Source organism: Talpa occidentalis, unplaced genomic scaffold (assembly GCF_014898055.3).
Source record: "Talpa occidentalis isolate TD23 unplaced genomic scaffold, MPIMG_talOcc4v2.1 talOcc4.2, whole genome shotgun sequence".
Lineage (NCBI taxonomy): Eukaryota > Metazoa > Chordata > Mammalia > Eulipotyphla > Talpidae > Talpa > Talpa occidentalis.
In genome coordinates this window covers 63758745-63786744 of record NW_023602073.1, presented here as the reverse complement: position 1 = coordinate 63786744, position 28000 = coordinate 63758745, and the positions used below count along the sequence as shown (strand labels likewise).

Sequence of the window (28000 nt, the reverse complement as noted above, 5' to 3'; positions counted from 1 at the left end):
GCTGGAAAGTACGACTAGGAACTGGTTATGCAGTCATGATGGAGCCATCCATGGGAGCACAGTGCAGTCACAAAACAATGAAGACTCTCTTTATTACTAACGTGGAACCCTCGCCAAAAGATCCTCCGAGGAGTGGGGGGAAATCATGGAGTGTTCAGACAGTTTCTCCCATTGTGCAGAAGAGGGAGGAAGCACATACAAGGTTTGCATTTGATGCATAGAATACTTGGGGGAGAATATTGACATTAACGCACGGGTAGCATCTGGGAGGAGGGCGATGCTTAGTCATCACATATCTTTTTCTGTTGTTTACATTTTATCCTGTGTACATATATTATCTATTCAAACGTGAAAACTTTTTTTAGTAAAGAAGAAAGTGGAATGCTTGTAATAAAATGGATGAAGGGCCAGCTGCCAGCTCCAAGAGGAGGAAAAATACCTTGACTTTGTTTGCTGGAGTGAGAGTGTCCATGGCGGATCCTTCCCCCAGGCCAGCTGCCCCCACTTGCACCTGGGCACTCGCTGTCAGTGGATGTTCAGAGAATTAAGTACTTGTCTCAGTATGAGCCTGAGTGAAACAGAAGAATGACAAGCTACTATCAATGGTTTCTTCAAGCCACTATCAATGATTGAAGAAAATTCATAAATGAATGCATAATGGTGTTCAGAAGAAAGAGAATTAGAATTTGGGGCCCCTCAGGGCTCTTTCAGGCTGAGATCATTCCTCTTGCACCTACAAAATGACTTCTAATCATCAGGATCTCACCTGGGTAAGGGAGCTTAAAGGCTGGGCCTTGGACCCCAGGGATCCCCAGTGGGAAGGCCCAGCAGTTCTGATGACTCTTTTCCCAGGGCAATCCCAGTGTGTGGAGCTGGCCAACATGCTCCAAACCCCAATCTGCCCAGCCAGGATACAAGCTAAAGGCCCCAGTGACATGGAGGGGTCCTCTTCTGGCCAGCCTTACAAGGGAGAGGCTGGGCATAGCGGATACCAGGCATGTCTCAAAATAGAGGGTGTTATAGGAGGCACAGGGGTCTCAGGGCTGTGCTGGGGCTGTCAGGCCAGCACCCCATATCTTAGTCCTCTCAGGCTGAGCCCAATAATGCTCCTGTCAGCTGCCTTCCTGCCTTCCCTAAAGCTATCTTGGCCCTCCCCCTCCTCTCTTACCTCCTCTGGAAGCTTCATTAGCTAACCCCCCATTTGGAGCTGAGCTCGAGCTTCAGCTCTTAAATCCTCAAGTCCAGCCCTCTATTGACACTTGTTCCTCTCTGTCTAGCTAAGTGGGGTTAGACAACTTCCTGTGTTTTTCTGTCTCCCTGACGACCTGCAAACCACCACCCGAGGGAAGGGAGTTGTCCGGGTGTTTTTCTTCCCTCTCTCTGGTGCTCAGTCTGTACTCTCCACCTTGCTGGCTCTCCTGAAGCCAGGACCAACTCCCCTCCAGTTTGGATGGAACTGGCTGAACTACATGAAACAAACTGAAGAGGAACATCACCTTTTATGTGCCCTTGAGCCAGAACACCCCCCTGTAGCCAGAATGACCCTTTAGCCAGTCAAGTCAACCCTGTCACTCCCCTGCTACAATTCTCACGCTGATTAACAGCCAAAACCCTTACTCAGGCCTAGGAGGCTTTGTGCAGCGTGATGCCTGCTCCTCCCTGCCCCTTCTCCTACTCCTCTCCAGGCACACACAGCCCCTGATCTTGGAGGGACACGCACACTCCCTCCTCAGAGCTGCTGCCCTTGCTCTCCCCTCACCTGGAATGCTCCCCCATCAATGCATCCATCCCCACTCAAAGGCAGCTTCCCTCACCCACCCTTCCTAAAATAGCCTTTCCTTTGCCACCTAGCTCCCTTCATCTGCCTCTCCAAATCCAACCATACTGGGCCCTTAAGAGGTTGACCCACACTGCCTGCTTCCAACCTGCAGAGAAAGGCAGGATACCAAAGGTGGTAGAGAGAAGATTGAGGTCAAGGCATTAATTTCTTCAGCTGGTTCCCTCTCTGCAAAGCTGCTCCATGCTGACTGAGCCCCTCAGCAAATCATCTCAGCTCTTGACAGAAGGCTCTTACACAAGCCTCCCCCCAGGTTCTGGTCCTGTCCCCTGCTCCTACTACTCACACAGGTTACTACACCCCCCCATAATTTGCCCACACCTCTCGAGGTCATCCTACCCAGCCAACTGACTATGCTTTCCTCTCAGGACCCTAACTCACTACCTGACCTTGCGTGTCTGTAGTCTGGGAGCTATGACCTTAGGCCATAGATCAGAGAAGGTTGGGGCTATGTTTTATTCTCCACAGTATCTGAACATGTGGCTTAGCACCTGCACATGTAGCTCAATCACTGCTTGTTGATGAGTGAATTAGGGAAGGATCAGTATTCTCTGGGATGGAGGGACATAAGTTTCAGTGACAGCACAGGGGACGCATGCAGGCTGGTGAGAATGACCTTTTTCCCTCAAGCCACAAAGACTCCTGCTTTTGTCCTTCTTAGCACCTCTCCACACTTAGCAATGGTTTTGGTTTTGTTCCCTTTGCATGTGTTCCCACTAGAATGAGCTCCCTGGAGGCAGGGACCATGCCTTGCTCACTACAGCACACTTACATCCTGGCACAGGGCCTGGCAAAACAGAAGGCACAGATCCATATTTGTTGAACAAATGAAAGAAACAGGAGTTATCCAAAAGAATCAATGAATTGCTAGACACCTGGGAAGCCAAATGGGGCAGTTTAGACTTGGAATGAAAAGGGGGCAATGGGGGCCTCCCTGGCGGCATAGGGGTTAAATCTGATCACTACCACAGCTGCAGCCTGAGTTCAGATCTCCAGCCAGGGAGCTAACCCACATGGCGCAGCAGACCTCTCCTCTCCCCTCAGCAGTGTATTTCAGTAAATCCACCTGTTCTGCTCCCCACTCTGTTTCTGGTGAATCCTCTCATCCCCTGCACCTCTGACCTACACCCCTGTTCTTCCATGCAAAAAAAAAAAAAGAAGGGAAAAGTGCAAGGGAAGGGAAATGACAAAGCCAGTGCTGGGAGGAAGAGGGGCCTGACCCCAGGGACACAGGCAGGGACAGCTGCAACATACAACTCCAAGAAAGGAAGGGGGGCAGAAGGCTGACTGATAATGCAGATGAAGAATGAGGCTTCTAGAGTGATTAGGCCAGTGACTGGGAGGATGAGGCAATTTGTGAAGCCCGTGGTCCTGGCCCAAGGCAAGCACTCAAGGGCCAGCCATTGGCCTCTCTGTTTCTAATTTCTGTCCAGCTGGAGTGGAATTGATGTGGGGGAAAAGGTGAGCCTAACCCAGCCTGACCAGCTCATGAAAAGTATAACCAGACTGGGCCTCCCGGGTGGCAGAGGGGTTAAGACACAACCTATGAAGCTCTCTGCAGCCACTGCAGCATGAGTTTGATCCCCAGCCAGGGAGATACCCACATGGCACAGCAGACCTCTCCTGACTAGCCCGCTGCTCCCTTCAGCAGCGTATTTAAGTCAATCTGCCTGTTCTGTTCCCCACTCTGTCTCTGGTGAATCCTCTCACCCCCTGCATCTCTGGCCTGTACCCCAGTTCTTGTATGCATAAATAAATAAATCTTTAAAAAAAAGTATAACCAGACAGAAGCTCCATGGAGAGCAAGCTCAGACAGGCGGATGCTGAGGACTCCTGGGAAGGTGGCAGCTGGAGGTGGAGGAACAGAGGAGTATTGGGGGCCACCCATAGCTGGGTGAGTCAGGGGGGACATACAGCAAAGAAAAGGGAGGCCGAAAGGGGGTCTAACAAGGAAAGGAGGGCAATGTCATGCAAACCAGAAGAACAACTTTGAAGAAGGGGCAGACATCAGGGTCACAGGTGAGGTCAAATCACTTCACTGAGGGCCCAGATCCCAAAGGAGCAGCTGACTGTTAGCCTCTGGGCCCTGCTCGACCAAGGGTGCCTGGTCAGGTGGCTTCAGTGTTAAGAGGTTCACTGCCTGTCCCACTCACACATTCCTGGGCACAGAGCCCAAACCTCATTTGTGGCAAATTGCCAGCTGTCCCCCAAATTCATTCTTTCCATGGTGACAAGGCTCCTAAATTTGACCTAGACACAGAGCCACCCAGCTAAAGCCCACATCTCCTCGCTCCCCTTGCAGCCTGATGGGGCCACATCAGGAAGATGGTACAGCTTCTGGGTCTTAGGTCTCCTCTGCACACAGGTCCCCTCTTCCCCTCCTCTATCCCTCCCCCTCGAATGTGACTCATCTTCCAGACATGGACACAGCAGCACCCGAGGTGATGGAGGGAGGAGTTTGGGGGCAGGAGAACTACACCACAGCACCACCGCCCACCCCAGCCAGCCCTCCCCACCTATCCAGGCATTTGTAGAAGGCATATACTTTTGTCTTAAGTGCTGTGTTTGGGGGACCTCTTGTTAGAGTAGCGCAATTCATATTGGAACACACTGTTCTATCCAGTAGCAACACCAACCCCTAGAGCAGACCCACAGTTGTTCTAGCCCATGTGTGCCAGGGGTCCCAAGGGCAGTGAGAAAGGCCACTGGCATTTCCCTTAACAAGATCTTCACTCTCCAAGCACCAGGAAATTCTTAGTCTCCTTAATCGTCTGTTACAGATCCATCATGCATAAAGTGATTGAAGCCTTCATAAAGGTTTTTGTCCCTTCATCTACTTGTCAAGGAAGGAGTTGACAGCAGGGGAAGAAAGCTGGGCCTCACTCTCTCCTTTAACTGCTTCCATTTCGGGTGTCCTTCTCCTCCCACCACTGCCCCAGAAGTGTGGGTGTGTGGTGGGAATCACCTCACACATGTTGGTGTTCAACATATGTGGGGAACAGGACTACAGAGTCACAAGGCAAGAGTGTGAAAGGTAGAAACAAACTTTAGACTCCAGAGCAGACTGCAGCCAAGTGGACTGGGGGAAGTTACTGACCTGCTGTGAGCTCAACTGCAACTGGGAGCAGCGAGAACGTTCACTTTTGGGGTAATTGTGAGTCAGTATATGTAAAACACTTAGGCCAGTGACAAGCAAGAGCTAAGTTCTCAATTAGTATTAGTCTTCAGATATATATATTTTTTTAAGATTTATTCATTTATTTATGCAAGCACTGGGTACAGTCAGAAGCGCGGGAGGGTGAGGGAATTCACCAAAGCCAGAGCGGGGAACAGAACAGGCAGAAGGACCAAAGTACACTGCTGAGAGGAGCAGCGGGCAGCAGGAGAGGTCTGCGTGCCATGTGGGACCCTCCTCCGGTGGCAGGGGAGCAGCCTGGGATCGAACCGGCACTGCAGAGGCTGCGGGCAGCTTCGCAACCCAGCGCTCAACCGCTGTGCCAAGGGGGAGGCCCTCTTCAGATATAATTTTAAAAGCAACAGAAGAGATCGGGCGAGGGAATAACATTGTCCTTTACAAAAGCACAGTTGCAGAATTCTTGATTAAATTCCTCACCCACAAAGAACAAAATTAATAAAGTGGACTTCATGAAAACACTTCTCTGCAAAAAACAAACAAACAAAAAAACAAACAAACAAACAAACAAAAAACCACTTCTCTGCAAAAGACCTTGGAAGAAAATGAAAAGACAAACCATGGAGTGAGAGAAAGCAGTTGTGAGCCAACTCAAAAACAAAGTTCTTGAGTCTAGAATATATGAAAAAATCCCAAACAAACCAATTAGAAAATGGGCAAATGGACATTTCACTACAGTGGATATGGAGACAGGAAGCAAGCAAGGAGATGTTCAGCAGGGAGTCAGTGAGAAATGTAGATTGGGATCACAAAGAGACACCACCACACACCTACCAGAATGGCTAAAATTTAAAACACAATGGTAATACAAATAGTGGTGAAGATGTGGAAAAATACTTGATCTATCACATCGCTAGCGGGCATGCAAAATGGCCCAGTCATTCTGAAAACAGACTGTCAGATCCTTTTAAAATTAAATATAGGGCCTCTCTAGTGGTGCAAAGGGTTAAGTTGCAGCACTATGAAGCTACCTGCAGCCACTGCAGCATGAGTTTGATCCCCAGGCAGGAAGGTGAACCACATGGCACAGCTTATCTTGCCTGTCTCACCCGCTGCTCCCCTCAGCAGTGTATTTCAGTGGATCTGCTTGTTCTGATCCCCACTGTGTCTCTGGAGAATCCTCTCACCCCCCACACCTCTGGCCTGCACCCCAGCTCTCGTATGCATAAATAAATAAATCTTAAAAAAAAATTAAATAAGTACCAAAAAATTAAATATGGTACCACAGGACCTAGCAATTGTGTTCTTGGGCATTTATCAAAATAAACACTTGGGCTTACAGGACCTCCCTGGTGGTACAGGAGGTTGAGTACAGCACTGTGAAGCTGTCTGCAGCCTCTGCAGCATGGGTTCAATCCTGGCCGGTGGGGGAGATACCCACATTGCACAGCAGACCTCTCCTGTCTGGCCCACTGCTCCCCTTAGCAGTGTATTTTAGTCAGTCTGCCTGTTCTGTTTCTTGCTCTGTCTCTGGTGAATCTTCCACTCTCCTGCACATCTGGCCTGTACCCGGGTTCTTGTATGCATGAATAAATAAATCTTAAAAAAAAAAACTCAGGCTTACAACAAAAACCTACACATGGGTCTTCACAGCTGCTCTCTTCATAAAAGCCCCAACTGGAACAAGCTTAGCTGACCCTCCATGTGTGACCAATACCTTCACACAGTGCACTACTACTCAGCAGTAAAAAGAAACTATTGATACACACAAGAACCTAGGTGGGTGGTTCTCACTTACTCAGAGTGGGAAAAAAATCCATCCTAATAGGTTACAAACTTTCTATAACATTCTTTAAATAAAATGACAGAGATGGAAAGTAGCAATGGCTGCCTGGTAGGAGTGGATGTGGTTATGAAGCTATAGCATTAAGGAGCCTTGTGGTGAAAGGAATGTTGTGTATCTTTTTTTCAAAGATTTATTTATGCATACAGGAACTGAGGTATACGCCTGTATATGCATACAGGAACTGGGGTATAAGTGTGGGGTGAGAGGATTCACCAGAGACTGAGTGGGGAACAGAACAGGCAGACTGACTGAAAATACACTGCTGAGGGGAGCAGCAGGCGAGTCAGGAGAGGTCTGCTGTGCCATGTGTGTAGCTCCCTGGCTGGGGATTGAACTCATGCTGCAGAGGCTTCAGATAGCTTCATGGGTTGCATCTTAACCCCTTACATCACCAGGAAGGCCCAATGTTGTGTATTTTGATTGTGCTGATGGTTCCACAAATCTACTCAAATTGCACAGATACACAGACACACAAGCATACATGGGCTGGTGAAATCTGAATAAGCTCTGTGGGTTGTACCAATGTCAATTTCCCAGTTGTGATACTGTTCCAGTTATACAAGATGCCACAGCTGGGAAAGACTGGTGGAAGTGGGCACAGAACCTCCCTGAACATTTTTTTTTTTGCAGTATCTGTGAATATGAAATCACTTCAAGATTAAAATTAGAGAGATCTTGCAGAGATACGTACTGGCATCTGCATTAAATGACACAGGACTGGGATTTGCCTTAACAAATACTCCAGGAAGAAAAAAACCAAAGGAAAAAAGGTGGGAGAAACAAATGAAAGAGAATTGAAAAACATGTTGAAGGTGGGTGAAGGACACATAGGGAATATATCTATACCTTCCTCTTTAGTGTTAAAAAAATTTCCAAAGTAGGGCCTCCCCGGTGGCGCAGCAGTTGAGCCCTGGGTTGCGAAGCTGCCCGCAGCCTCTGCAGAACCCGTTTGATCTCCGGCCGCTGGCGAGGGTCCCACATGGCGCGCAGACTTCACCTGCTGCGCCCGCTGCTCCCCTCAGCAGTGTATTTGGTCAGTCTGCCTGTTCTGCTCTCGGCTCTGGCTCTGCTGAATTCTCTCACCCTTCCCCGCTTCTGACTGTACCCCAGTTCTTGTATAAATAAATAAATCTTAAAAAAAAAAAATTTCCAAAGTAAAAAGTCCTAGACAGTTCTCAGGGCACCTGAGCATACCTTTCACAGTCCAAAGGAAGGGCTTATACAGCCCTACTTCTTTACCAATTGCACTAATTTATGAATACAAATTAGGTTCGAAGCTGGTAATTGTTTCATTTACAAAGTTTTTATTATGAACTTTTATTAAGAGATCATCAATTGCATTCTTAATCTGGCTCTGTTTACTACATTTTCCCTTCCAGAATCCCCCCCTCCCAACTTATAAAAATAGAAATTTATAAATATACAGTTAATTACACACAATTTTTACACAATAATTGGGCCAATGTTTCAAGTCAACTAACCACTATTTTTCATCCAGAACAGACTCACAGCAGCACAGCCTCTGAAGTCTCAGCAGCAGAAATGGTAACTCTTCTCCAAATCCCACTTCATCCCCCAGACATGGCGTTCACCAGGCTTTTGTTGGCAAGAGGTACCACAGTTGTGCCCTGCCAACTGGAACATGGCTGTCAAGAGTTGTGATGGTTTCAGCCCTGCATCCACCAGAGCTCACGCCTGGACAGTATTTAAACTAGACAGGCCAACAATCACCAATAGCGCAATTACAGACCCTATGGGGTCAGCACAGACCCAGTCTATGTTCAAGTGTAAGCGTTTCAGGTCACCAAATACCTGAGAAACTCTTATTTGGTCCAGTTGGGGAATCCAAATTTTTCCCTGGCACCCCGCTTCTGTTACTGGCAGCAGCTCTTTCCTTCCAGGCAGTGGGATGGAGTGCCCTAGAGATCAGTGAGGCCAGAGGAACATGGGGCCTGCCATCAGGTCACATAGTTCCTCATAAAAAGTTTTCAAATTCACAAGAGGATGGAAGATTAAGAGATGACCACAGAAGCCAGGTCTATGCAAAGTTCGACAGGGACTTTAGGATGCAATCCAGTGAACTCCATTATCTTATGTTAACTTTCAGGTGTTGCTGGCATTTTTCTTCCTTGGATTTGGCTTTAAAATATTTTCCTTCAGTGATCAGCCAAAGGCCATCAGCTTGTCTGGCGTCTTCCTTACACAATTGTTTTTTGGTTCAGAGGATCTTTCTCAGGAGACAAAGAAGTTGAACAAATTCAGACCTGCTTCTGGAAGAACACACAGGCCTTCCATGCACTGTAGTCTCCCAGCAGACTGGCCAGGCTTCTCAGCTTTCAGAAGACAAGGCCCAGCCCAGCCCTCAAACCCTGACCCCGACCCCTTCCCCTACCCTATCCTTTTCCTGTTGTCTACAATTGGGTTCCTCCAACAAGTTACAACATAATATATCTGCTGCATGAGGCTCTTGTCAGAGAAAACATCTTATATCAGGAGGGGCAGGAATTGGTGGGGGGAAGGTCCCCTGAGCACACCTTCCACAGTGGGATGCTAACTGATAAATCCCTCAAGAAAATGTTGCCCAGGTTAGGCTGTGACATCAGGGCCATCTGTTTCTAACAAAATCACCTCTGATCACATCAACAGGGCACTTGGAGCCCAAGTGAGGAGAGAAGTAAGAATGAAGCTCTGGGACGATAAAACCAGCTGCCACAAATCGTGAGTCAGTAAAAGGGGTCCAGATATCCTGACACACAAAGCAGGCAAACAGTCTTTCTGGCAGTAAGCAAAACAAAGAGAGAGACCTTTCTTTCCTGCCATCTTCCCTGGACTTCAGGTTTCAAAGGAATCAAATCTTGTGATAATCAATGAAGTCACCAGCTGGGTTCCTATGCCCTGTATGATGGCCTGGCTGATTAAGAAAACTTAGTTATTACCTTTGTAGCTTCCTCAACCCAAATATCCAATGAGAAGAGGTCATCTTAACAGAGAGTTTGCTATTAAAATCATGCCCCATCACACCCTGGGCAGCCTCTGCTTGACCACGAAGAGGCCACTCTCTCTTCTTCCCTCGAGTGGCTAACTCCCCCTGGAGGGCGGCGTCCACATCCCTCTAACAAGGCCTGCTTCCTTCTCAGCTCACGAGAGGGACCTAGAAAGAAGAGGAATCCATGGGCCTGCCTGGTGGAGCCCTCCCAGCTATGCTTCTATGGGAGAACAACTCCAGGGCTGTGAGGGTTGGTTCCCCGGCTGCAAGACACTCAACCTCTATGGAATAAGAGGTACATATGGGAGACAGTGAGAAGAAGAAAAGGGGGAATATTTCCTCTCACCAGAGTAGCTTTCCTCAAAGTCCAGACCTACTGGTGAGCCTCTCTTTTCCGCGAAGGATCAGAGAAACCACCTTGGTTGGCCAGAGAGGCTTCTCTGCACCCCAGCCTCCAACTCACTTCTTCCTGCGGATCTTGGGTTTCTTCACAGGTCGCAGATAGGGGTTATCGATGACATTCTCCTCCCCATTCCGGCTTCCTGACAAGGAGGGATTTGGCTGCAGGACAGAGGTGTTCTCCTTCTCAGCTCCAGAATCATCCTTTGAGCAAAAGCCGAAATAAAGCAAAACACCAACGGCATAAGGAAAGAGATCATGCCCATAATACAAACAACTATCAGCATTCCTTTCATGTAGAAATTAGAAGCCCCAGGGCCACCTTCTTTCTGATGAATCTGTCTCTGCCCCAGGGAAACGAGGCCTCGGCAGCTGTAGAGGAAGGCGAGAGTGACAGCTCTGACAGTAGAATACACAAAACCCTGAATCTCGTGAGAAGACAGGGACGTGAAAGGACAGAGACCTGGTAAGGCTGGGGGACCAGAGGCAATAACTCAGATGCTTCAGGGAGGAAGCCCAGACTGTGGACAGAAAAAGAAGTACACTTGATGCCTTGCAGGACAGACACATAGGATCAGAACAAGTCACGTGCACAGGGGATCTCCTGGACCAAAGCCAATGTAAATCCTAACAGATCCACAACCCCCCCAACCCCGCTGCCCCCGAGTCTTCAAACATCTGATACTTGCAACTTGGTACCAATGACCCTATGGCAGTAAAGGCCAGAAACTTGAGTCCTGAGGGTTTCCATCATGGCAAAGCAGAGCTGCAGGTACCAACATGGAGGCGTCATCAATAATTCTTATCTGCAACCCGTGAAGCACATCTCTTACAGCTTGCTTTCTGAGGAATGTGTGATTTGGTGAAAAGTCTCTAAATTACAAGTATTCACTATGATCCCAATTTTAAAAAGATTTTTTTTAAATCACAATGGTATGTATTCACACAAAGAAAAGAACATGATGAAATTTTAAAAACTGGGAATATGGTTGGTTGGAGTCTGGGAATATGGATGGTTGATACGCCTTTATTTATATTCTCTCCTATTTCCCAAGTTCTTTAAAATGAGCAGGAACTACAGAGGAAGCGGGGGAAGAACTCCATGTAGGAGCTGAGACCTTAATGACTACATGAGCAGAAGCAGTTGGGTTGCGCCCTCTGGTGACAGACCAGGGCCCTGCCACTGAGAGTCCTGTTTTGTAACTTGAGGCAAAAGAACAGCAGAGCAGAGGCCTGAAATGAACAGCATGGTCCCCAAGGTACAGCTGGCCTAGGACAGGGACACCACTCTCAGGTTCAATAAGCCTGAAGAAACTGGCTCACCTCCAGGCTCCCCTGCACACTGCCCACATCACCCCATCACTGCTGTTCTCTGCTGTATCCAGAGTTCCTGTGCTTTCCCTCCCCAACACCTGGTGTGACCACGAGGTGACCTTCAGTCCTCCTGGGCCTCTGGAAGAGCTCCTGACAGCCAGTGTCCCATGATCACCCTAGCTCCTGCCAGATCAGGTCCAGACACAAAATCTGACCACAACCAGATGTGCCTTGGGTATTTCGTTCGCAACCTCTTAATGGCCTACTTTTGTAACTCACCCCCTACTTCCCTGATTATTTCTCTATGGTAAGCACCCCATGTTCAAAGTTACTTAAGTTCACTTCAACCATGACTTAAGTGTTTCCTAAGATAATAAGGATGGAGGTGACACAGTTAGGGGTGCTGAAAAGACAGCAGAGATCGCTGCTAGAGTGGGGCTGCCTCCACTCAGCTCACTGCGTCTCACAGGCCAGGACATGGATCAGTCCTTCTCCCAAGGACAGCATGAGAAAATGCCACCTTCTTGCCTCTTTCGGATGGGCAACCTTGAGATGGGGGAAGGGAGGGTAGGAGATAACAGAAATGAGTTATCAAGCTTAGATTTGTACAAAGGGGGTCAACAGAAAGGCCTGTCAGAAGTTCCTTGAGCTGGAAACGCCAGATGCAGGCAATGCCAGTGAGCTCTATCGAGACCCCTACCTGGTGTCTGCATCCAGCCTCAGCTTTTAGTATCATCCTCACTCCCACAGTTCCCAGGTACCTCTCCAGCCCTGCTGACTTACTGGCTTGCATGGCCAACTACTCACTCGACATCTCCACCTGAGTGTCAAACAGGCTTCTCAAACTTAGCATGCCGAAAACTGAGCTCCTGACCCTCCCAGTACACAAAATCTCTCTTCGTAAAGTCCTCCCCATCACAGCTGTCGGCACCTCTCTTAGCCTACAACTCCACAGTCATTCTGGCTTTTCTTTCTCTGACATCTCACATCCAATCTGTTAGGAAAACTTCTTTGCTTTTCCTTTAAAATACAGGCAGAGGGCCTCCCCGGTGGTGCAGCAGTTGAGTGCTGGGCTGCAAAGCTGCCCGCAGCCTCTGCAGTACCTGTTCGATCCTCGGCCGCCGGGTGAGGGTCCCACATGGCGCGCAGACCTCTCCTGCTGCCCACTGCTCCCCTCAGCAGTGTACTTCATCACTCTGCCTGTTCTGCTTTCCGCTCTCTGCTCTGGCTCTGGTGAATTCTCTCACCCTCCTGCGCTTCTGACTATACCCAGTGCTTGTATAAATAAATAAATAAATCTTTAAAAAAATATATAAAATAAAATACAGGCAGAATCTGACCAACTCCACTAGGTCTACTGTAGCCGCCCTGAGGGGACCCACCTCTGGCTCTCTCGTTCAGATGCCATAATTGCTTCGTAACTGATGCCCCACTCCTGTCCATTCTCATGGCAGCAGCGGCCCCTGAAGATATGTCCCTCCTCTGCTCCACACTCCCCATAACCCCAAGTCACCCAGTGAAGAGCCAGTTTGTAAAACTGCCTAAAAGACCCTACCTGACCTGACTCCTTCCTCCTCTCCCCAGCCTCCCTCAGCCATAGCCACACTGGCCTCCGGGCTGTTCCCTTTCCAGAATACTCTTCCCTAGACAGCCACATGGTTCACTCCCTCAGCTCCTTCAAGCTTCTGCTCAAGTTCCCTTCTCAGTGATGTCTTCCTCAAGCACCCTGCTTAAATCAAAACCTCCACCCTTCTACCTGGGTCTTTCCACTGTTCCCGTCCACGGCACTTTCATGTAAGCTTTCTAATGACTTCTTCATGTTAGCACGACAGTCTCTCCCTCACTGCCAAACACAGGCTCCCAAAAGGCAACTGTGTTCTGTTCATCAATGTGTCCCCAGCACCCAGAACAGTATCCAGCACACACTAGGTACTGAATAAATGCCTGCCGAGTAAATGGTTGTGGTCGGTTTACAAAGGAGTAGAAGTTCAGACACTGAGGTCACCTGCAGAAGGCAGAGTGTTCAAATGTCTGAGGAAAAGACGTTCTACTATACACTAACTTAAAACGAATACTCCTTGGGTCTCCCCGGTGGCGCAGCGGTTGAGTGCTGGGTTACGAAGCTGCGCGCAGCCTCTGCAGCGCCGGTTCGATCCCCGGCTGCTCCCCGGCCACCGGAGGAGGGTCCCACATGGCGCGCAGACCTCTCCTGCCGCCCGCTGCTCCCCTCAGCAGTGTACTTCGGTCCTTCTGCCTGCTCTGCTCCCCGCTCTGGCTCTGGTGAATTCTCTCACCCTCCCGCGCTTCTGACTGTACCCAGTGCATGTATAAATAAAAAACAAACAAACAAATAAAATAAATAAAGCATGCCTCTAATTAAAAAAAAAAAAAACAAAACAAAACACCGAATACTCCTTTATGTTCAAGTACACGGAGGAACCAGGACCAGGTTAACCATAGCAACTACCTAACATCAGTAGGTAGCTGACAGCAGACTGTCCTTGAGAGAGGCAGTGTCAACCACAGATGAAATCCTAATTTTAATACCAACTCACTGTAACAATGTCTATAAAGGCTAAAAATAAAACCACCTAAATGTTCACAGGGACCTGGTTAAATTAAATGGCGTCCACACAACAGGATGCCACAAAGTGGTGAGCGATAAAGAAGTTCCTTGTATGGAATCACCAAGATTAATCGATAAGGAAAAAAAGCCAGGGGAAAACCGTGGGATTTGTTATTTGTGTTTAAAACAATAAAATACAGTGTCTCTGGGACACACCAGAGACTGGTACCACTGGCTGCAGTGCGGAGACAGGGAACGTCTGATTGGAGAAGAATCATCACCATACATCTTTTTGTACATTCTGAATTTTTACACACATTCTGAATTTGCCAGACCAACAAAAGAACAAGTCCAAGCAATCGCATATAAATTTTTTAGAATCCTTTTCTTGGAATCTTTTTAATTTAATTTAATTTTTTAACAGATTATGTGGTTAAGACAGTAGGGGAGGGAACAAAGGTGCCATGAGCGCTGTGTGCCAGGCCCTCTCTTCCCCAGGAGGTAGGTGCTCCTATTTCTATTTGTATATGTGAGGAAACATTCAGATGCTGGCTTACATGAAGAAAGTCACCTATCTGGAAAGGAGCACAGTCTGAATTCCAGGTCAGTCTGACTCTGAGAGTCACCCCTCTTTGCTGTCTGGCTTAGCCCCTCAGTATCCAGGAGTCCTTAGGCAGCCCCTGCATTCTCTCATCGTCAGTTCACTCACCGCTGTGACCTCACTTTTATCATTACCTGGATTGTTCAAAAACACATCTGCAAGCCCTTTAACTACATTGTACTTACAAATGTCTGGTGACATCTGCTTGGAAGATTCCTCCTCATAAGGTGAACCTCCTTTCAGTCCATGATCCAGTCATCCTATCTCAGACCAAATGAACTGAATTCAAAACAGAAGCGGAGAGTAACAAGTTCCTCAGCTTTATGTAAAGCCATAGGCTCCCAGCCCTAATTCTCAAAGAAATAATTCAACATTAACGAAATGAGCACAAGCAAGGAAGACCTTCAGCGAATAACTGAGACAGCACACGTTGGCCATCCTGGAGCTGCTGGCTGCATTCGGCGCATCGCATCACAGAGACCAAAGAACACTCGGCCCAACTACAACTACTACAGCATTTTTTGCTTAAAAGCCAGGACTGATCTTAAAGGATGGCGGAATGATGTAACCTGACAATAGGGGCCTGTATGCTTTAAAGGCATTAGGGCTTCCAGCAGTCCTGTGACTCCAATTGGTACTTTCTCTCCCAAAAGGTAGAAGCAAGAATGGCTTAATCCTTTACAACACTTGAAAAGCAGAAAAGAATACCCACACGTCCCCAAGGGCACATCTCACCCTCTCTGTCTCAGTGCCCACATACACTAACTCATAGCCTAGGTGAGACTAAAGTGGCTAACCCCTCCATTTGGGCACTAGATCCCCATGCCTTCTTACCTACAAAGGAACAACGTTCCAAATGTTTCTCTTTTTCCTGCATCAATTTCCCCCTCCACCAGATCATTCCTATCAGCATATAAACACTCTGTTCTTTTGTCTTAAATAAAAACACTTCCCTTAACTCCTTCATTTTCACCCTTCAGTTACTGCTCCATTTCTCTTTCTTTTTACAGCAAGATTCCTTGAAATGATCACTTATGTAAGTGCTGTCCAATGGAACTTTCTCGGATTCCATAAATGATCACATCTGTACTGCCCCGATGGCAACTAGACTAAATAACTGAATTTTTAGTTTTATTCCTATTAATTATAATTACAGCCACATGTGGCTAGCAGCTACTGTAATAGACAGTGCAAGTTTATACTCACCAACTACAATTTCTACTCCCCCATTCTCTGTGAATTTGCTCCAGGTTCTTGCTCTCATTCTTACTGAAGTTGCTTGTCAAGGACACAGAATGCATTCACATAGCCAAATCTCAGGGACGGATTCTGTTCTCATGTTACTGTAACTAACACAGCTTTTAAAACAGCTAATCATTCTTTGTTCCAGAAACACTTTCCTCTATGGGTCCCCAGGACACCATGTTCCCCCACTTCATCTCCCACCTCTCTGCTATGCTTTCTCTATCGCCTCGAGCTCCCACTTTCCTTTCCCTCTAAATAGTAGGTATCCCAAGAATCAGTCCCTGCACCTCTTTTTTATCCTCACTTGCTCCCTAGGAGAGCTCATCTACTCTCATCTGCATGCTGAGGATGCCCCAATTCACTTCAGTAGCCCTAACAGCTCTTTGAACTCCCAATGCTCACAACCACCCTACCACCTGATATCACCCCCTGGAGGGCTAATATGCATCTCCAATTTAACTCCTCTAAACCTGGACTCCTGGCATCCCCCACCCACCTGTTCCACTCAGTCTTCCCTACCCTGGCTGATGGTTACGCCACTTTTTGTTGTTCAAGCAAAAAGCCTTGCAGTTCTCTCTGACTCTCTTTTTCTCCTACATCCATTCTGCCAGTTGGCTCTGCTCTGAAAACAATCTAGAATTTGACCAAATAACTTTCTGATCATGCCTCATCACCTTCACTTTGACCACCATCTCTTAGTTTAGTGCAACACCCTCCTCACTGCTCCCTCTGCTGCTGCCTTTCTTCCCTAGGGTCTCCCCTCAAACGGCACCATGACTGAGCCTGCCAGGAAAGCCACACCAGCGCCTGGCCCTCCCCTGCTCAGCGCTTCCACCGCTCCCCATCTAACTGAGAAAATGCCCAGGTGTGTAATATAATTTTTAAAATTGGATTCCCCACATGCTTTCTGACCTTATTCCCTGCTACCTCCCCCTTGGTCATGCCACCATGGCCACCCTGATGGCTCTGTTGTTCTTCAGCACTGCAGGCAAGCTCCACCTTTACATTTGCTGCTCTCTCGGAGAAAAGGTCTACTCCCAGATAGGTGCAAGCTTTGTTTCCTTTAGGCCTTTACTCAAAGGTCAACCTCTAAATGAAAAATGATGTAAAAAAATATATAAAATAAAATAAATTGGCAAAAAAAAAAAAAAAAAGGTCACCTGCTCAGTTAACCTATCTAATAACCTTCCCCCAATGCCCATACCTAATTCCTAGCTTCGAGTTTATTATTTTTCCTTAGCTCCAGGAGAGCAGGAAATTTCATCTAATTTGTCTCCACTAATTCCCCACAGTTGGCTCTGGCAGGCATTCAGTATTTGTTGAATGAATAAGTGCCTAGGATACGGACTTAGGTCGCAAGGTGGAGATCAGGTCACACGTGGATGCTCCTAAGTTCATCGTGCAAGGCCCTAACATAAAACCAGAGACCTGTGATAGGTCACATTCAATTCCCAGGGTGGCAGACTGAGAGCAGTGTGGACTAGTTCTCGGAGTACTCTGAAGCATGAAAAAGGGAGGACCCACCGTGCTGATATGAAGAGGAAGGTTCTCTGTATCTGTCTGTTCATCCTGCTCTGAGGAATCCGTCTCTTCCATTTGTTGCATCTCCAGCTCAGATGGAAGAAGAGCTGTCAGGTAGGGGATGGTGAAAGGTCTGGCAGCAATCACTGGGGAATTGGAAGAGAGGCACAATTCCACTGTCATGGAGTCCTTGCCGCTGGCCTAGGGCCTGACAACAGCTTAGTGAGCAGCACCACATGACAATAAAGGTTAATGCTTCAAGCACTTATCCTGGGCCAGGCAATGTTCCACAGACTTCACACTTGCTATCTTTAACCCTCCCCTGTGCCCTATTTCAGGACAATTACCAATTCCTTTGCACAGAGAAGGAGCCTGAGGCCGAGGGTAAGTGACTTCTCCAACCATAAAGTGGCAGAGTGGGATATGATCTCCAACAATGGTTTCAGAGCTTCACTTTTACCAGATACAGAATTAGGACTGAATCTGAGCAAAATATCCACTTACTGATCTTGTACCCCAGGTCAGTTTAACCTTCTAAGCCTCACTTCTAGAATAGAGAAATTGGCTCCTTCAGCTAAAAAACTCAAGTTCAAAAACTACACTTGAGAACTCTCCTTGAATGTTTATCCACTGAGCTAGAAGGCACTTCAGAGAAACCAGTTCCAGTTCTTCCAAAAAACATTGAGGATAAAAAGAAATTATTGATAATAAAAAAAATTTAAGAGGAAGTCTCTCTGTGTACTTCTATGATGGAATTGTTATCAGGAGACACACTATTGTTACAGGAGACACATTATTCTTAATGTGTCTAGGTTTAAAATCAGAAAGAGCCAAGTTTGAATGCTACCTACTTGCTGTGTGACCTGAGGCAACTTACCTCATTTCTCTTCCCTATAAATCCTGCTTCCCTACAATGGAGGTGGTAATAGTTCCTAAATGTTCAGGAGACTGGTGGGGAGGAGCGCGATATAATGTGAAATGATTAGCACAGCGTCTCGCACTTAATAGCTGTTAGCTGCAATTATTCCAGAGCCAGGCACAAAGAGTAGAAGCTTGATGACCAAATTGATCTCCCTGTTCACCTCTGGAAAAACTGAGGCCTATTCATGAAGTAACTTGGCCACCCAGATGAATGGCAGTGCTACAAGGAGATAGTAAATGAGATGCCCCTGTGAGAGGACACTGTGAAGGGCAGAGCCTGGCAGATGTTCTGCAGCTGCCCTGGCCCCTGACGCCGGTGTCTCTTCTGTCTGAGACTCACTAATGCCTGGGGCTCAGTCACACATGAGGTTAACTCAACATACTTCAAGCAGCTAATCCCATTACTATTTTGGAGTCATCACTTAGGGACAGGGCCCTTGAGATCTGAGAAAGGAGTCAGAATTTTGAAGAAGAAGCTGCACCCAAGAAAAGGACAAACCTTACGTTTCTTTCTACCAGGCTGAGAGAAAGAGAAGACAGTGATTTTCTCAAAAGGTAAGACAGGGCTTGGCAAGGGGAGAGCTCTCACATGGAAACGTGCTGACGTCGTCTTTGAAAAGACTCTGAGTCTCCCCCGTCTTGGCCATAAATCGGGTGAGCGCCCGCTCCACGTCCCGTCTCTGGGATGCAGCCTTCTCCCGCAGCACCTGGTAGTCCGACACAGGCTCCCGATATGTCTAAAAAGAGAACAGCAAAGACACAAGAGTTAGGCCCACAGGTCATTCTGCTCTGCTCCTGTCCCTGCCTTGCTGTTGCTGTGTCCTTCTACTCTCTACTCCTAAATGGCCTGCTACTGTCATTTAGAGCAGAGGGCCCCAAAGGGCAGTGGAAAGGCAGAAAGAAAGATGTAACTACCATTAAAATTTGTTTTTAATTTTAAAATGTAAGAAACGTACAAGTATTTAGTGACTGTCCTGGGCCTTCGTTTAGTTCCCATGACAGCTGACTGCAGGCACAGGACACGTCCTGAAGAAAAGTGGGAATCCTGGGCAAGGGAGCCCCGACAGGGACCACCTTGTTCCTTCAGTGTAATGTGACATCCTGCAGCATGTGCATTGCTGCTTCAGTGGGTTTGTGGATTGCAGTATCTTGTTTTACCCTCTCAAAAATGCACGTGTTGTTCCAAAAGACTGCCTCAAATGACTACAGACTGAAGCTGCTAACATCAGCACAACTGAAGTAAATGGCAGGTCTCACCCTCCTGCTCTTTGGGGAGTGAAAAGAGATCGTGATCTACTCAGAACAAGAAGTCAGCCAAAATATTTTAAATTGTGATGATAAAGGTGACATTTTAAACAATGACCCCAAAAGTAACTACTCTTCATTAACATGGAGATAGATGTCTCGATATAGGGCTTTCAAAGGAGGATGTGGGGACATTTCTACTATGTCCCTGTACAGACCCCACATTTTTACTTAAACACAGAGACAGGATTTTTCTGGCTTGTTAAGAATCTTCCCAAAACGAAGAAGTGAGGAGATTTTGAACAAACTTGTTAGAAATGTTAAAATGCCAGTTTTATAATTATTTTAAAGACGAATGTCTGGCATTCAAAAAGTAATTAATTTCAATAGATAAATTTTAACAAAATTCATCAGATTTAGTTTTATGACTTAAGCATAATGATGTACAAATCTTTGTAATGTATATTTCTCAAAGATGACAGCCATTAAAGTATCTAAAAAACTGATCTTAGAATCAGACCTCCAGCTTTATTAGTCTAAAGAATTAAACCAAGTTCCAAAAAATAAAAAGCAAACAGAGAAGGGACAAAGTCGTTCCAAACCTTTAATAAGAGTCAGATTATCTTTAATGTATACTATATTATTCACATAAATAAGTGAGCATATACTGAAGTATGTGCGTAATTTTTTTGCCGATAGTGATACAGTACAAAAGTCAGGGACTGTTAAGGGTTGAATTGTGTGCTCCTTACAAAAGTTATGTTGAAGTCCTAATCCTCAGAATAGGGTTATTACTTGGAAAGTCATTTCACATGTAGTCAGTTGAGGTGAGATCATGCTGGAATAGGGTGGGTCCCTAATCCAACCGGACTGGTGTAATTTTAAAAGGACTGTCACATGAAGACAGACACAGAATAAACCAAATGAAGGCAGACATTGGTGTGAAGGAGACTACCATAGATTGCTACAACCACCAAAACTACAAGTGGCAAGGAAGGGTTCTCCTACAGTTTGTAGAGGGAGCAGGACCCTGCCGACATCTTGATTTTGGATTTCTAACTTCTGGAACTAAGACAATAAATTTCTGTTGTTTTAAGCCACTGAGTTTGTGGCACTTCATTTCCACAGCCCTAGGACACTGAGACAGAGACTATAGATCAAGAGCAATGGCTGTGCTGCTTCTGTTCTTCTTCTCTGTCCTTCCCCACAGCCTCAGATATGGAGAAAAGTCCTGGAGAACTTGCCTTAACAGTTGGCACAGTGGCCATTATCTGCACCACATACAGTGTGTACAGGGGACAGAGGAAGTGTATGGAAGACCTTGGGGACTCTTCTGCACACCACACCTTCCCGCAGGGAAGTGAAACTGCTAGCCCAGCAAACAGAACAGCGTGAACCACCGATGACAGCTCAACTCATCCTCAAGGAGACCTAGAACTCAGAGTTCTGATAAGTTCTATTTCATGATACTACTATGTTTTGTAAGACCTTTCCCCAGATTTCTATGATGGAAAGTTGGGGAAACTCACCAAAATACACACCAAACAACAAAGGTTACCTGTAATCCCACTAAGAATTGCTACAAACACTTGGTGGATTATCCTTCCAGTCTCTTCTCCATGAGGCTAGGCACTTTTGTGTTTTGGTGGAAGAGGCAAAACTGATGCTGGCTTCCATCTCCTTGTTAATTCTCCTTTGCCAGACTGTTTCCCAATAAGGAAAGATACTCCGAGTTCTGTTACAATGTTGAATTGTGTCCCCCTTACAAAAGCAATGTTTAAGTTCTAACCCTCAGAACAGGTTAGGTGGCATGAACTCACCCCAACATTTCTGTTGCTTTAAGCCACTGAGCTTGTGGCACATCATTTCAGCAGTCCTAGGACACTCATACAAAGACTACAGGTCAAGGGCAATAGCTGTGTGGCAATTACCTTGTCACCACAAACTTTGGGACTCCAGCCTGACAGTAGGAATGGACTCTGTGCTTTGCATCAGTCCTGTCCCTCTTCCTTCCCCTCAATTCCCCGCATGACCTTGTCACTCACCGGAGTTTTGATGTAGGTATGGGGGTCGGGGAACTCGGGAAAATGGCTGGGGATGTGCGGTGGGTGGGGTCGGTTCTGCCCTGCAGTGAGGGCCTTGGGAGTCACTGGCTGATTAGTCACTGGAGCTGCAACAGAGTCACAACTGGTTATTTATCCACCCAAGGCTTTAGATATCTCCTCAAACCCCACCTTTTTCAAACATTGGACCTCAATGTTCTATGTAACAGGCACTTTTTACTTCTATCAGTAAAAGGTCTTTAGTGGCTTAAAAACCTGAGACAGTCACCCCAAGCCCTGCTGGATGACTGAGTGACACTGGGCAGCTAAGCGTGACATAAAGATGATGCCAAGGCGCTCTTTCCACAGACCCTAGATAACAAAGGCATACAATGGGCCAGTGTAAGGAAGCGTAGGCCTCTGAGAGGGAAGTTCTTAAAAAGATGCCTGCAGGAAAATCATGATGGGGGGGATAAAAATCTAGTGAATTTTCGCTGGGTCCAACAAGCCCAAACTTGTCATATCCTGCTCAGTTTATCTGAGGTAGAGGTCTTCAAACCTTTGTGTAAAGGCACTGATAGCAAATATTATAGGTTTTGCAAATCCCTCAGTCTATTACAACTACTTAACTCTGCCATTAAAGCACAAAAGCAACCAAAGATGGTAAGTAAATATGGCTGTTTTCATATAAAAACAGGCAGCAGGCTGTGTCGGGCCCACAGGCCACAGTTGACCCTTGATTTAAGGAAGAACAAGAACTTTCACATTTTTAAAATAGCATTAATTACTCTGCTGGGCCATAGCACAACTTCTCAGCGACAGTTTACCTTTCTGGTGACTGAACTTCACATCTTAATCCTACTAGTCCAATAAAGATCACCCTGTAATAAAGTCAAATACTAGCACACCCACCCCTGCCCTAGCTAATTGATTCAGTCCATAAGCATAAGTCGGGCACTTACTGAGTACCTCAGTTCAAAGTCACTTACGGGCAGTGATGACCATCCTTTGGGATCGTTTTGCATAAGCAGGGAGAGTGTCCACATTGAATCCTAAGAAACAGGAAACCAAAAATCACTGCCCAGACCACTGAATATTGAACATGGAAAGAGAGTGATGCTGTGGACAAACAGCTTAAACTCCAAACTCAAGAGCTTTGTTGCCACTCAAAAGAATCTCCAGCAGAATTCTCCGATAGGGAGTTAGCAGGTCCCTTAAATAGGAACCCTCTTGTGATTGAGAGAGTGAGATACCTTTAACAGTCTCAAGCTAAAAGCAAACCAAGAGACATGAGGGAATTCAAGAACACTGAGCAGTCGTGGCTGACTCCTGGGATTCCTCTCTCATAACTCCCGCTCAGATGCTTTAAAGAACTGGAAAGTGGGGGCCTCCCTGGCAGTGCAAGGGGTTAAGCACAGCGCTGTGAAGCTGTCCATAGCCTCTGCAGCATGAGTTCGATCCCTGGCCAGCCAGCCAGGGAGCTACCAACATGGGGCAGCAGACCTCTCCTGACTCGCCCACTGCTCCCCTCGGCAGTGTACTTCAGTCTAGCTGCCTGTTCTGTTTCCTGCTCTGTCTCTGGTGAATCCTCTCACCTCCCGCATCTCTGGCCTGTACCCCAGTTCTTGTATGCATAAATAAATACATCTTTTTTTTAAAATTAATTTATTTATTTATACAAGAACCAGGGTATAGGCCAGATGCGTGGGAGGGTGAGAGGATTCACCAGAGACAGAGTGGGGAACAGAACAGGCAGACTGACGAAATACACTGCTGAGGGGAGCAGTGGGTGAGGCAGGAGAGGTCTGCCACACTAAGTGGGACCCTCACCGGCCGGCCCGGGATTGAACCGGCGCTGCAGAGGCTGTGGACAGCTTCACAGTGCTGCGCTCAACCGCCTGCACCACCAGGGGAGGCCCAACAAATGAATCTTAAAAAAAAAGACCTGGAAAGCGCAGACGTACTCACCCATCTCAACAAGAGTAACCACAATATCTGACAATGTGGGCTGGGTCCTGGCTGTGTGCTCACAGTAAGACTTGGCACTCCTCCCAATCTCTGAAATGTCTAGGAAAGGATCAAAGGCACAGAGTCTTAGTCTCAGTTTCCAGAAAGTTAAACAAAGAATTACCACATGAGCCAGCAATTTCACTCCCAGATATACCCCCAAGTGAACTGAAAGTGGGGACTCCAACAGATACTTGTACACCAGTGTGCACAGAAGCAGCACTCACAGTAGCCAAAAGGTGGAAACAACCCAGTGTCCAACAGATGAATGGGATAAAAAATGTAGCATGGGAGCCTCCTTGGTGGCTCAGCACTATGAAGCTATCAGCAGCCACTGCAGCATAAGTTCAATCCCCAGGCAGGGAGGTGACCCACATGGTGCAGCAGACCTCTCTTTTCTCGCCCACTGCTCCCTCAGCAGTGTATTTCAGTCAGTCTGCCTGTTCTGTTCCCCACTCTGTCTCTGATGAATCTTCTCACCCCTTGTCCCTGCACCTCTAGCCTACACCCCAGTTCTTCTATGCATAAATAAATCTTTCAAAAAAAAAAAAGGTAGCATGTACATACAACAAAATAGTAATTGAGCCTTCAAAAGGAATGAATCTGACATATGCTACAACACTGATGAACCTTGAAAATATTATGCTCAATAAAACATGTCACATACAAAAGTCAGTTATCTTAGGAATCCACTTAAATGAGGTACATATCAAAAGAAAATTCACAAAGATAAAAAGTAGATTAGAACTTACTAGGGGTTGGGGGGATGGGACTGGGTAGTTACTATTTACGTATTTTATTATGTATAAAATACACTGCTGAGGGGAGCAGTGGTCGAGACAGGAGAGGTCTGCTATCAGTTAGCTCCCTGGCTGGAAATTGAACTCATGCCCCAGTGGCTGGCGGTAGCTTGATAGCGCTGAGACTTTAACCCCTGCGCCACTAGGGAGGCCTAAATCTGGTATCAAAAGTTCTAAACATCAGTTCTAGAAAGCAACCTTGCCCCAGACAATGCCCTTCCTTAGGCAGCCCACATTTAGTGACTGGTCAGGCTAGGGTCCGGAGGGAGGGCCTTCTCAGTCTGATGTGGGATAAGGCAAGGGTTAATAACTACTCCAGAGCTCTCACAGAATTGGCCAATTTTCTGCATAGCTTCCACTGCAGTTCAACTTCTCCCTCTACCTAAATCTTTCTCTCGCTTCCATTCATAGCTATTGCTCCCCACCTAAAGCCTGAAATTCTCTCATTTCTCATCTTAAAAAAGAGCCCAACAGGAAAATGCACTGTATATGCAGAAACGTCTAGGTGAGCCTATTCTACTAAATCTCAAGATATTTTCTTTAAAAACTATTTTTTTTGGGGGGTGGGAGGGCCTCCCTAGTGGCCTAGGTGTTAAGTCTCAGTGCTATTAACACTACAGCCTGAGTTTGATCCCAGGCAAGGAAGCTAGCCCACATATGGCACAGCAGACCTCTCCTATCTCGGCCGCTGCTCCCTTCAGCAGTGTATTTCAGAAAATCTGCCTGTTCTGCTCCTCACTCGGTCTCTGGTGAATCCTCACCCCCTGCACCTCTGGTCTAGACCCCAGTTCTTCTACACACACAAAAAGTGTTTTTTTTCTTTCCCATTCTGTAAAACTTATCCACCCTCACTCTATATCACACAATAATAGCATTTGATTATATAAAATGGTAGCATGTGGGGTGATTCTGGAAGAAACGGGAGTACAACAGAAAATGGGGAAGCAAAAGAAGCAAGGAAGTATGTGTCTGTAAAGCAAATGCTGCAATCTCAGAAATCAGTGGCTTAAAGAAAAGGATAAAGCCTAAAAGGAAAGGAAAAAAGGGGTCCCACTCATGGAAAGAGAAGTCACCAATACCCTTACTCATTCTTCCAAGATAAAACATAGCTAGTCCCACCTTACTACCTCCTGGTTGATGCTAACTTTATCAATTCCTCCAATACAGCCAATCTGGATTTAGTGCAGTCAATCTGTATGCCAAGTGTATCCCTGGTATAACTGTGCAGCTGCTGAGACTGAGAAATTGGGGTATAAGTATCTTGTGTCCCCATCTTTTTAAGCCACAGGTACAACATTGTGCGGCTGCCCCATGATTTTCGAGTTTTTTGATTCTAATTCTTTTAAGACACAATTCCTCTATTTTCCTACAACCAACTTTCTCTACTGGCAGTTTATTAACTAACTATAGCATGAACAATGTTATTCTACTCACCTATTTGCTTTGTTATATGAGCTGAGTGTTGTTAAATAGACACTCCTATTTTGATGTTGTTTTGAAAATGATATTTTGTATCATTTAAAATTTTGTTGCATTTTTTTTTTTTAAAGATTTATTTATTTATTTATTTATTTATACAAGCACTGGGTATAGTCAGAAGCGTGGGAGGGTGAGAGAATTCACCAGAGCCACAGCGGGGAGCAGAGCAGGCAGAAGGACCGAAGTACACTGCTGAGGGGAGCAGCGGGCGGCAGGAGAGGTCTGTGCGCCATGCGGGACCCTCCTCCAGTGGCTGGGGAGCAGCCGGGGATTGAACCGGCACCGTGGAGGCTTCAGGCAGCTTTGCAACCCAGCGCTCAACCACTGTACCACCGGGGAGGCCCTGTTGCATCTTTTTATAAATCAGATAATTGCTTACATTAAAAATGGTAGCATTTCTTTTATGGGCATTAATCCTGACTCTCCACAAAACTCTTAAGTCATTTGAGCGTAGAAAGCAAATGGTGATAATAACAGCACTTACAAGTCATCAAGAGCTTATAATGCTCCCAGCATCAAATGTTTAATGTATGTATCTCACTTTATGCATAACTCCATGAAGCGCAAATAATTATCTCACTTCACAAGTAAGGAAATGAGGTTCAAGGAGTTTAGTGACCTGCCCAAGCTATTAAGTGGCAGACAAATGACTTATATCCAAGTCTATCTGATTCTAATTTTTTATGCTCTCCTTCTTCTTAAACCCTCTCCAACAATTTCATAATGCAGGACACACAACGTATATTTAGAAGGTCTAATGTTTCCCAGTACTCACAACTTTGCAGCATCTCTGTCAAGGTTTCCACGGATGCTTTCTCAGCACTCTCAAAGCCTGCTTCAGTCAGCAAGGAGCTCACAACCACTTGCAGAGTTCGCCTCCGGGCCAGATGGTAGTTATCAGCAGGGTTAGTGGACTGTTTACTTCCAGATCTCTGTGAATCAGCAGCCCAGAAAGAGAGAATTTTCATCCACAGGACAAGGATGTAACCACATATTTCACACATAATGACAAGCAATGGTGATTTTGCTAAATACTTAACTATTAATGCCTAATAACATGTGACGTCCCGGATGTGTAGACTTGAGATCTTGGTTCAGTAATCACCTAGCACCTAGGATACTCTAAATGCGAAGACAGTCTTTCTGCCTAACATAAAGCTTAGAATTCCCGGGCTTCCGCTGGTGGTGCGGGCGGTTGAACGCAGCGCTGTGAAGCTGTCCGCAGCCTCTGCAGCGCGGATTCGATCCTGGTCGGCCGGCGAGGGGCCCATATGGCGCGGCAGACCTCTCCTGTCTCGCCCGCTGCTCCCCTCAGCAGTGTATTTCTTCAGTCTGCCTGTTCTGTTCCCCGCTCTGGCTCTGGTGAGTCCTCTCACCTTCCCGCGCATCTGGCCTGTACCCCGGTTCTTGTATGCATGAATAAATAAATGTTTAAAAAAAACCTTACAATTCCCATAACATAAAATGGCTGTTTACTTTCTATTTTAATAGATAATCAGAAAATATAGCTGAAAAAACATGCACGATTAAATTTATGCCCATCGCTCACACACACACACAAAATAACGTCTCTCTCATTCCACCCATCTCCACAGCATCTCACTAAGGAAAATTAAAACAAACACAGGATGCTGAACAGAGGAGGGCAAAGGATAACAGGACAGAGAATCAGGAAAGCTAAATATTTTGAAACGGGAATCCCTCCCAACCTCGGCTGGCCAATAAAAAGGCGCAAACGGCCGCTTAGCACCAATCAGGAGGTGTTCCGGGTTCCCAACCCCCTCCACAGGACGAGCCAATCAGCACCCAGGCTCCCAACTCAGGAGGCCGCCGCCAAGTCCCGAGGAGGGGGGGCAAGTCCGACCTGAAAGACCCTCCTCTACTCGGAGCTCATGATGGGGTTGGCCCTCTGGGTATGAGCTGGCTGCCCAGGCTAGAGGAGAGTTAAAGAATGCCCGGACTCCCTTGGCTTCCGCCCCACACCTCCCGCCCTTACCGTTCCGGAGCCGCCGGCCCCGGCAGTAGCCGCCGCGTCGGCCATCTTGCTCTGGCGTAATG

General features: G+C 46.7%; 1 protein-coding gene across 2 annotated transcripts; it reads right to left on the bottom strand.

Moving 5' to 3' along the window:
* Positions 1-12: 12 nt before the first annotated feature.
* Positions 13-27997, bottom strand: TAF8 (TATA-box binding protein associated factor 8). Of its 2 annotated transcripts, XM_037519708.2 has the most exons (9): positions 27939-27997; positions 26718-26874; positions 23625-23723; positions 22646-22708; positions 21660-21784; positions 18959-19106; positions 17452-17594; positions 10266-10405; positions 8113-9967 (listed from the first exon to the last, which is right to left on the bottom strand). In XM_037519708.2, exons 1-9 carry the CDS (start codon positions 27981-27983, stop codon positions 9955-9957), a joined length of 933 nt encoding a protein of 310 aa, XP_037375605.1. In that variant the 5' UTR covers positions 27984-27997; the 3' UTR covers positions 8113-9954. The 2 variants fall into 2 exon arrangements, with proteins under 2 accessions (XP_037375607.1, XP_037375605.1); XM_037519710.1 differs by lacking the exons at positions 8113-9967; positions 10266-10405 and adding an exon at positions 13-568 and having other exon boundaries at positions 27939-27983.
* Between the last annotated feature and the right edge of the window lie 3 nt (positions 27998-28000).

Excerpts from the sequence above, each read along its gene's own strand:
- TAF8 (XM_037519708.2), bottom strand. The coding sequence starts at position 27,983 with ATGGCCGACGCGGCGGCTACTGCCGGGGCCGGCGGCTCCGGAACG. Across the intron at positions 22,709-23,624 it reads GGTTACTCTTGTTGAGATGG|GATTCAATGTGGACACTCTC; the intron begins GTGAGTACGTCT and ends CCTGTTTCTTAG. Across the intron at positions 21,785-22,645 it reads AAGGATGGTCATCACTGCCC|CTCCAGTGACTAATCAGCCA; the intron begins GTAAGTGACTTT and ends ACTCTGTTGCAG.